The sequence below is a fragment of the Lolium rigidum genome, chromosome 4, assembly GCF_022539505.1.
Source record: "Lolium rigidum isolate FL_2022 chromosome 4, APGP_CSIRO_Lrig_0.1, whole genome shotgun sequence".
Taxonomy (NCBI): Eukaryota; Viridiplantae; Streptophyta; class Magnoliopsida; order Poales; family Poaceae; genus Lolium; species Lolium rigidum.
In genome coordinates, this window is record NC_061511.1 from 229,601,072 (window position 1) to 229,611,537 (window position 10,466).

At 46.5% G+C, this 10,466-nt stretch overlaps 1 protein-coding gene across 1 annotated transcript; it reads left to right on the top strand.

The window, feature by feature from the left end:
* The first annotated feature begins 1,781 nt into the window (after positions 1 to 1,781).
* On the top strand, positions 1,782 to 4,885 carry LOC124707225 (F-box/FBD/LRR-repeat protein At3g52680-like). Its single transcript, XM_047238887.1, has 4 exons — positions 1,782 to 2,376; positions 2,503 to 3,357; positions 3,449 to 3,601; positions 4,449 to 4,885. Exons 1-4 carry the CDS (start codon positions 2,269 to 2,271, stop codon positions 4,746 to 4,748), a joined length of 1,416 nt encoding a protein of 471 aa, XP_047094843.1. The 5' UTR covers positions 1,782 to 2,268; the 3' UTR covers positions 4,749 to 4,885.
* Positions 4,886 to 10,466: the final 5,581 nt, after the last annotated feature.

Sequence of the window (10,466 nt, forward strand, 5' to 3'; positions counted from 1 at the left end):
GATCCGTGACAACATTGTTCACGAGCAACTTCAAAATGATCTCGTGGAGCATATGTGGAGGATCAAAGGATTATCAGCAAATGTCGCGGCACCTTGATCTAGCCCATTTATTACATTTGTTTAGTTGTTTTATTGTTTGTTGTATTTTACTTTGAAAATAATCTCAGCAAATATATTTATTTGTATGCTATATTTAGTACTCCCTCCGTTCCTTGAGGACAAGTTGCACGAGTTTTGGGCAAGATTACCCCTTAATTATTGCTTTGAGAAAATAGAGTAGTTTGCACGAGCTAAGAAAATGCAATCGAATCGGTGAAAAGAATGTCCAAATAAGTGGTTCTACCCAATACACCTTATATTTTTGAGTTTTTTTTTTCCGAAAAACTATACACCTTATATCAGAAAACAGAGAGAGTATTTAATAAATGATTGTGTTTTCGAAAACCCTGTAAAAACGTTTGGAGTGGCGTTTGGGGGACGCAGCTGGGGAGCGACGTCCCCAAACACGACACAAAACAAAACACGTCCCTAAAACGCCGTTTAGGGGACGTTTTGAGGGACGCGGTTGGAGATTCTCTGACCTCATGTTTTTTTCCTATAAGATTTACGAGATTCCTACGGAATTAATTTCTATAAAATATGTTTCTACCACGAATCAAACAACATGTGTAGTAAATTGTCCTATAGATTTCAAATCCTAAATTATTTCTATGCAATTATATGAATCAAAGGAGTCCTAAGTATGGGTAAATAATCAAATTTCCCCACTGTGTCATCCCGTCAAGGCGTCAACGCTGCCCGGGTTCCAACCCCCACGTTCAGCCGTTTTTCCTCTTCCGCTCCTGAGAGGCGGCGGCGGAGGCGATCCCCAATCTTCCCAATCTCCGGCCAGGGCGTTGGGCCTGGTTTCCTCTCCCTCCGCTTGCCGCTCTGGCGGTGGCATGAGGGAGGGGGAACCTCGTTCCTCCGTTCTGGCCTAGTAGTTAGGGTTAGTTTTTGTCTCCTATGGTGCGTCGTTGGGGTGGTGGGAGCGGCGCCCGGGGAAATAAATCTGCCACAACTCCACTCCCACACCGGCGGCGATCTTCACGGCGGCGTCTCGGAGTTGTTGGCAACGTGTGCTTGTCGATCTTTCAGGTCGGCGGCTTGGTCTTCTCGCCGTTCTTCAGATCTGGCGAGATCTGTTTCTCAACGTGTCATTGGCGTTTGTCGTTGTCCACGACGGCGCTGGGGGCCGGGGCGAGGTGGTTCTTCTGGAGCGAAGATGTTGGTCCGGAGGTGGTGGTTATGTCGTTCTTCTCCGACTTCGTCGATGGGAGGCGGCGTATCTTGGTCCAAGACGGCACGGGGCGTCCCCCGGTCGACGTGCCACAGCGACATGTGCCTCGTTGCTTGCAGCAGGCCTGTTCATCGACTCACAAAGCCTCGATGGTGATGGTGCTTTTTTGGATCTTGCAAAGGTGGAGGCTCGACGTCTCTTCTTGCGTTCGTCTCGGCGGCGTTGGAATTGGACGGCGGCCGCTGGCTACGGTGGTTGCAGCAAACCCTAGAGATCGTTTTGTATTTCTCGATCTTTTAGGTTTTTATCTGCAAATTCAGGATAATCATTTTATCCCGGTTTGTCTTTTAGTTTCCACATGTGTTACTTCATGTAACTTGGTGTTCAATTAATGAAATATGTGGTTGCTCAAAAAAAAAAAAAAAACGCTGCCCGCGGTCGCCAGCCTCCTCTCCCCTAATTCCCCACCAACGAGACGCCGTTCACACACACCACCAATTGAGTCTCGTCCAACCCCGACGCCGCGAGGAGGAGAGGCGCCGAATCACCACATCGACAGCGGCGCAGGTCCGCCCTCCTCCTCCTCCTCCTCCTCCTCGCCAGGATCGGTACTCCCGCCGTCCTCCGCCTCGCCCCAGTCATCTCCCGTCCAGAGGCCCCCTCCGTCTATCTCTCGTAACGAGTCTGTGGGGGCGACTGGGAGGAGGGTGCGACAGGCCCCCGTCCAGAGGCCCCCGCTGCGTATACGCGTCAGCTCCTATGCTCCGCCTCCGACTCCGACTCCGACTCCGACTCCGTCCGTCTCTCCGGATCGGACTATCCCCTCCAACTAAACAGGTCTCTCCATATTTCTACCCCCACGCGAGAGGACTCCCCACGCGTGCATCCTTTTATTCCTTGTCGAATCTCAAGTACCCGGACGGGGAGCAGCGGAGCAACCGGCAGCTCGAGCACTACCGGTGTTCATCCAGGCAAGTCTTACTATTTTAATGGAGGGCATGCCGCGCCGAAGCAGCACTGCGAAGTCAAGCGTTTGCGGTGGCAAGCCGATCTGCAAAAGGAGAAGACCAAAGTCCCAATTTTTAAACCTTCCGGAGGTATGTTGTTGAGCTTAGATCCTTTTCCCTCGCCGCCGGCTTGGTGTTGGGTGTCAATAAAATCAGAGTTTTGGTGGTTGCTGGATGAGCCGGATTTTTTTACTTCTGAATTTTTTGCCGATGCAGGACATACAGTGCAAGGTTCTGTCAGAGTTGGCGCTCAAGGAGGCTACGAGGACTAGTATTCTATCCAGCGAATGGGGATCCGTCCAGTCGCTCCATCCCAGACTGAGATTCGACGGTGCCACGATGTGTGGCGGCAGGACCGCTGCCGGGTCGAAAGAGTACACTCAGGAGTTTGTTCAGAACGTCAATACTGTCCTGCAGAAACACAACGGCATGTTCGTGGAAGATTTCGAGGTCAAGTTCGAGTTTGACCGCGAGCTAGTTGTCCATCTCGACAACTGGATTAGGTTCGCCGCGGCTTCTCAGACAAAGAATCTGGCTTTTGATCTAGTACCAGACGAGTTCCGTGGCTGCAGTGATCGGTATTTACTCCCTGCCGAGCTTCTGGACTGCCGAACCACATCCCGTCTACGGAGTATTCAGCTTAGCTTTGTGTCTATCATATTGCCGCCCCGTTTCAATGGTTTCCCTAATTTAAGGAAGCTCGATCTGCACCTGGTACATGTCACGGCAAAGGATTTTCAGGATATGTTGTCTAGTTGCTCCAATCTTGAGTGGTTGAGTGTAGTTAGGTGTCACCTTTATGATGAACTGAAGGTGGATCATCCATTGTCTTGCCTGCTGCACTTGCATATTGCACACTGTGAGATAACCAAAATACAATTCAACGCCATGAAGCTCAAAACTTTCGTGTATAGAGGGGAGTGCCTTCCTATTGACCTCAGTCAATCTTCAGAGCTGAAAGATGTGCACCTTTATCTTGATGACTTAACTCTTGATCATGCTCTCACTACATTTCCCACTGCACTTCCAACTGTTCAAAGCCTGACACTGAAAGCTCTTGCACCATTACAGGTTTGTTTGCTGCCTTGTCTGTTTTGTGCTGTTATTTAACTTTTTTATCTTGCATCTTTCTTGTTGTAACCTTTAACTTTCTATCTTTCAGATGCCTAGGTTGTTGCTAGAGAACCCCGGGAAGTTTTCTCAGCTGAAATACTTAGATTTGGATTTAATGATCATTCATGAAGATGCTGGCAACATTCTCTCTTTAGCCTCTTATTTGAGAGCGGCTCCTCTTATCGAAAAGCTTGAGTTGCATGTAAGTACCTCATCTTCCATCTTACTTAATTGGCTAGTAGTTGTCATTTGGTCATATGCGTGTCGCATTCATACTTTTCAAGATTGTATCATTAAGATCATAAATTTTGATGAGCATCTAGCCTACCCCAACTTGTTTGGGACCGAAAGGCTTGGTTGTTGTTGTTGTTGTTCCTTTGTAAAATCATACTGAGATCAGTACACCATGCCTAAGATGCTAGTTTGGGAGAAATTACATAGTGCTTCAGTCATTAGGTTCCCATCAATTTATTTACATAACTTGTGACATACTTTGGGAGGAAATGGATCATAAAAGCTGAATAGGGGCATTAATTCAAACATAAACCTCATGCTTTGGGTGTCATAGATAATAGGATGTAGTTTGTTGGTTTGGGCCAACCCCATGGTGAAGGCTTGAAGTTTGACTAATATGATGTATGCATCATTTTACCTGTGCGGCTGTGCATGTTAACCATATCACCATGTTTAGGATTATGGAACCTATGTGACTGTGTGCGTCTGACAATGGAACTTGATTTTCTTGTATATGTGCTTACCAAAGATGTTCAGGGACATGTTATAGCTATTTGTCTCCTGGTTAAAAAAATCATGATGTTTTTTCTGCTTCATGAAAAATGTCCCCAATTCTCTCACCTTTTCACATGTTAAGCAAGGAATCATACACAATATTGTTGCTCGCATTTAATCATCGATTTGTCACCACTAAACTACCCAGCAGCTAAATTTCTGCCAGATAATGCTTTGTTTAGAAGTCATCATTACCATTGTGATATATAATTAATTGGTTAGTAAGATAATGATCATGTTATTTCCCCTATCTGCTGCAGTTTGGTAGTTTCGCCTTTCCTTATGATGGATGGGAGCCTATCCGAAGCCTTCCAGGATGTCAACTTAATTATCTCAAGAATTTAAATGTCATGGGATTTATGGCGTCTGCAGGCCAACTTGAATTCCTGCTACATGCCGTGGAAAATGCCCCTGTGCTCGAGGTTTTAACTCTGGATCCAGCTTGCAGATTCAATGTGGATCATCAAGGGCGAACATATTTCACAGAGATGGTTCGTGAGATTGGCATAAAACACCTCGGTGAAAGAGTATTACCAACTACAAAGCTTTGTGTTCTCTAAAGCTTTTCAATCCCATGATATCACTGAGCGATTCTTGTACATCAGAATATCATCTTACTTGTATTGTATCTCCATATATGTGAGACAGTCATGTACAATATTGAGGTTGCGTTTAAAGAATTTTGCACTTGGTTTTATCAAATATTTCCCTCTTATTTTGATTTTCTGCTTGGCTCCTCTTTATTTTCTCATACCATGGGGTGTGCATATACCTTGATTTACGTTACATGATGGACTTGCGTTACCTACTTACCTTGGATGTGTTGATGAGTTATTTTCGTGCACACAATATCTTAGAGCATCTTCAGCCGTCTCCCCGAAAAGGCCTCCAGGACCGAAAAGGCCTCCAGGACGATGTTCTTTTTTCATTCGGATGGACGAAAACGGTCCAGTCGTGTCCCTGGATCCTCGTTTTCGTCCGGATTTGGACTTTCATCTATCCGGGGAGTCCAGGTCATCCCTGCCCCTCCGGGGAGCGTTCGGGGACTCTGGACGAAACGAAAACGCGGGAAATACTGAGAAAACTTCCCGCGCGGCTGGTGGCCCCGACTTGTCGGCGAGAAAGTCCGATCGTCGTCCTCATCGCATCGTCTTCCGCGCGCTGTAAAAGCCTGCCACCGGTCAGTCTTCGCCGGATGCGTAGCTTCCACATGGCGAGTTAATGTTGTCGTCTCGGTTTCACGCGCATCGCCCTCTATTTATCGCCGAACTACCGCGTCTGGCCGCATTCACCACGCCGTCTCTCTGTTCTCACAACACCTCTCTTCCCAATCTCATCGAGCGAGAGCTAGCGACGATCAATGGCGAACGACAGCGCGGCGAACAGTGGCTTCGGCCGCCGCTCTCTCCACCAATGGGAGGGGCGGCTCCTGCACGCGGCGGGCTACCCTGCGCCGCCGGACTTCAACGCGCTCCCCATCGACGCCGCGCTCGACCGGTCCAGGCGGGACTGAGAGCGGCAGGAGGCGGAGCAGCAGCGTCGCCTGCTGGACCTGGCTGCCGCGTGGCAACGCGCCGTATGCGCCGTCGCACCAGCCGCCATAACGAATGTCGCGTCCAAGCCCGTCGAGCTGATCAAGCTCGAGAAGAGCAATGACGACGAGCTCTACCGGCCAACGCCGCCATGCGCCGGCGACCCTGGCCAGGGTTCTAGCCGCTGTTACGAGGCGCCGCCGCCCAAGGACGCCGACAACTCGAGCGACGATGACGACGACGACGGCGACTACACGGCCTTCTACCGCTATTTCGGCATGTAGAAGGCCGTTATTATTTTAGTTTACATTTCCATCTGCCCGAATTCAAATATATGTATGAATTCGGCCTATATATGTACGAACTCTCCTATATATGTTAAATATCTTTAAATTTCGCTTATGTTTGAACGAATTTTGTCTTGTTTTGTCTGAATTCGCGTTTTTTTTTTCAAAACTTTTCATCCATCCTGGGCTCGCCGCTGGGAAAATGAGCCTACTTAGACAAAAAAAAAATCCATCCGCGCTAAATAGCGCCAGATTTCGGCCTGGGGAGCCCCAACGGTCGGAGATGCTCTTATAATTGTGAACGAAGGGAATAGATAATCGTTGTAAAATATATAAAATAATAAAAATAAGATAATACATAAAATTATAATAAGATGCACAAGTTTATCTTCAAATTACAAAAATGCACGTATCTACATCACTAGGCCAGGCCAAAGGGCGGTTCTGATTAGGGCAGTGCTGGGCGTCGGCCGACCGATTTGGGGGGGAAATCGGTCGCCCCCGCGTCGTCGGATGGCCCCGTATGACCGTTGGATGCTTCTGGTGGAAACCGTTGCTTTCAGTTGCCCCATCTGGTTTAGAAACGTCGCTTTCGTGTCCCTGCAACCGTCAATTATGTTGGCTCTTTTCTGCATATAAATTGGTTCACATTCCAAAACTCTATTTACAACAGTACTAGAGATTAATTTACAACAAAATTTTCCCAAGTTTCCAAGAAAATCTCTTTACAACAAAATTAAACATTAATTTACAACAAGAATTTCCACAGTTTCCAACAAAAAATAGTAACAAAAGCCAACATTAAGCATACCTAAAAATCTCTTTACAACAATATTAGAAATTAATTTACAATAAAAATTTCCACAGTTTCCAACAAAAGGTACTAACAAAAAGACAACATTAATTACACCTGAAAATCTCTTTACAACAATATTAGAGGTTAATTTACAACAAAAATTCCCACGGTTTCCAACAAAAGGTACTAACAAAAGACAACATTAATCACACCTAAAAAAATCTCTTTGCAACAATAATAGAGATTAAAGTACAACAAAAGATTTCACGATTTTCAATAAAAAAGTAACAGATCTAACATTAATCCAATCATAAAAAACTCTTTGCACATTAGAGGATGATTAACAACAATTAGTACCCGAATTTTCAACAATAATTTCATACCTTTTTAACAAAAAACACTTATAGATTACATCAATTCCAACATTATAGTTCTCTGTGCGGGATCAATTTCCAACAGTAGATATTTTCAACACAAATCATGGAGGGTTCCAACAAAAAATTTGATTACTTCACCATTACAAATTTCCTATGAAAAATCTCTTTACAACATACTGCATAGATGTTTCCCACAAAAAACATCCACATTTCCAACAAAAAAACACATTGCAAAACTTACATTGGTGTTCCTCCTCCATATTACACAGTCGGCGGCGGAGGCCCTCTCCTGTGACCTCCTCCTCTGGATCGGTGCGCGGAAATGGGCCTGAGCCGTAGGGGGAGGGGGCCTGCGGCTCTCATGGGCAAGCCGTGGCGGCTGCTGGAGCCCGCCCACCTTCGTCCATGGCTACCGGCGGGCGGCGACTTCTACTCCTCGGCGGCTGTCGTCGTCCCTCCCTACTCCTCCCGCCTCCACCTCCGTCCCGACGCCGCCAGCGCCCACCGTCTGCCCACCGCTCGCGCCGCCCCTACTCCTCTCACCTCCACCTCCGTCCCCGCGCAGCCAGCGTGTAACGTCCCAAGTTTTCAATTCAATAAAGATAAAGATTTCAAATACTCAAATTTTGGAACTAACAAAAACGTTCTTCTTGCATATAGTGCTATACATAGTGTGCATGCATTTTCTTGTGCATTTGCCATGATGAGTGTGTGTATGTTTAGCAAGGGTGCTTAAACCCTAGTACATGATCTTAGAACCTCAAAAATGAGGTAAATAAAAGAAATGGAAAGATTGCAAATATCACTCACATACACATATGGCCAAATTTGCAAATCATTAACCAAGGACACCATAGCTTGTGGCAATGCTTGGGACACCTTATTAGATCAACAACAACCATTTTGGAATCAAAGGAACACTTTTCAAAGCAAAGGAAATTTCAAATTTCCATCACATGTGATAATGGTCATTTCGGCCAAACATAAAATGTCACCCACTTTGAGCCCTTCTATTTAGAAAATCCCAAACTAAACCTGGCCAAATCTTTCCACCTCATCCAAGAGCATATCAAGGTGAGCATTTCTTGTGTTGACCACCAGGGTTGACTCTGCTTACATTGACCAATATAAAGGTGGCAAGTGGAGGCTTTGAAACAAAGAGAAGATCAACCCCATTTTTGAAACTTTGCAAACCAGCACCATTTTCCAAACCACCACCACCATTCTACTCCTTTTATTATCCAAGTCAACTCCACCAAAAAGATTTGAAAAATTCCAAAAATTCCTTCATGCGGCCATTTCGTCGAGCACATGGCTGGCATCAAATCAGATTGGACACACACTCTTTTACACAGCAGATTTCAGCCTAAACCACTTTCGTTCTGAGATGATAATTGCTCCTCTGTGTCTCCTGCATCAAGCCATGTACTTGCCTTGGTGATTAAAGCCTGGAGTGAGCCAAAGCAACACCATGCCGTACACCATGCCGGCCCTCATGCCATCGATCCCCACAGCCTCCCCCTCTCACTTTCTTCTTGTTCAGTAGAATCTCCTGGCCACCCTGAGCATCACCGTGCACGGCCTTGGTACACGAGAGGCTGGCATTGGCCAGGCCAGCTCGCGCCCAGAACGCCCAAGCACGCCAGCGTGCGCGCTCACCGCGTACTGGACGCGCCAGAGCATGGCTACGCCCCATCTCCTCCGTCCTTCCCTGCACCTCTCTCGCTGCATCGAACGACAAATCCACACCAGCTAGCCCGTAGACACACTCGACTGCACGCGGAGGCACCATCGCCGTCGTCCTCGTCGACTTTCCGCCGCCAGTACCGTGACAGGTTATACATCATCGCGAGCGATCCCGTCACCTTTTCTCTGCGCCAGCTAGCCGTTGAGCATCGCCATGATGCCGTCTACACCACGTCGTCCTCACCTTGGCCCTTCGAGCACCGGAGACGCCTCGCCATGCTTGACCTCGACGGGCACCCGCAACACCTCCTCCCCTCTATAAATAGAGCACTCCCGCGCCTCCCTTCACCACACAAACAGCTTCTCCTCCCATCCTTGCTTCTCTGCGACCAGTTAATTAGCCACCACCTCGCCGGAGCAGCACCAATTTGAAGCCGGAGGCCGCCAGTATCCGCAGGTCACCGCCGTCGATTGGAGCTTCCCCACGCCACGCCGCCGGTACCAGTCGACTCGCCATCCTCGCCAACGTCGCCGCGCACCTTGCCGTCGACCGCCAGAGCCCCGGTATGCTCTCCCACCCCCTAGCCTCGCCGCCAGATCCACGGAATCTCGTCGGAGACAACGATGCTCGTGCGCCGTTGAATCCTTTTCTAATCCAACGTCTCACGCTCGCCCATACCGTTTCGCGTTTAAACAACCTATGATAGGTGGAGCCCACCAGTCAGGCGGCCTGCTCGCGCTGGACGTGCAGTGGGCTGGCCCAACTTCTTTTCCCCGTTGCGGCCCGTTTAGCTTTCCCAACGAAGCCCAGTGATTCAAATTCACATTTAGGAATTGTTTGAATTTGCTTGCAGATGCTTTACTAAAACTTAAATAGTTTCAAATCGGCTGAACCAAATTTTGTGAACTTTATATTTTTGGAAAGCTTGGAAAAAGATCTAACCAACCACACTGGTCTCACCCTCAGATTCAGTATAGAATTCAAATTGTAAAAATAACAATGCAGGGCCTTTTCAAACTTAAAACTTTATTTAAATTTCAACCATAAGTGATTTTGAGTTGATTCCAACTCTAATAAATCACATTTGACATACTCTAATTGTTTTTGCAAAAAGATAGCATAGTTGTTTGTATGATCATGGACTAGAGCAAAATAATGGCTATGGAGCCATTTCTAGTCCATTTAAATCATCTAAATTAAATTGATTAAATGGTATGAGAGTTACTCTCTCATTTAAATCTTTATCTTGAGTAGTCCAATATGAGGTAATGACCTTAGTATGTATCACCTCATATTATACCACTTCATGATATTAAATTGTTCCATAGTAATATCTAAAATTGCATGAGATGGAGTATCTCATTTAAATCATTTTCCCAAATGACCATTATGAAGTGTTGACCTTGGTCAACATGTATTCATAATTTGTTAGTTGAGGATATTAAATCTTAACAAGATATAATGAGAGGAAATTATTTTCTCTTAAATTAAAAAAACCAAGTCAACAACCATGTGAATAAGTTGTGATGTTAGAATGGCTTGTGTGAACCCTGGTGTGTTTTAGTCTAGCCCTTAAGTTTTGTTTAGTGATTGTATACC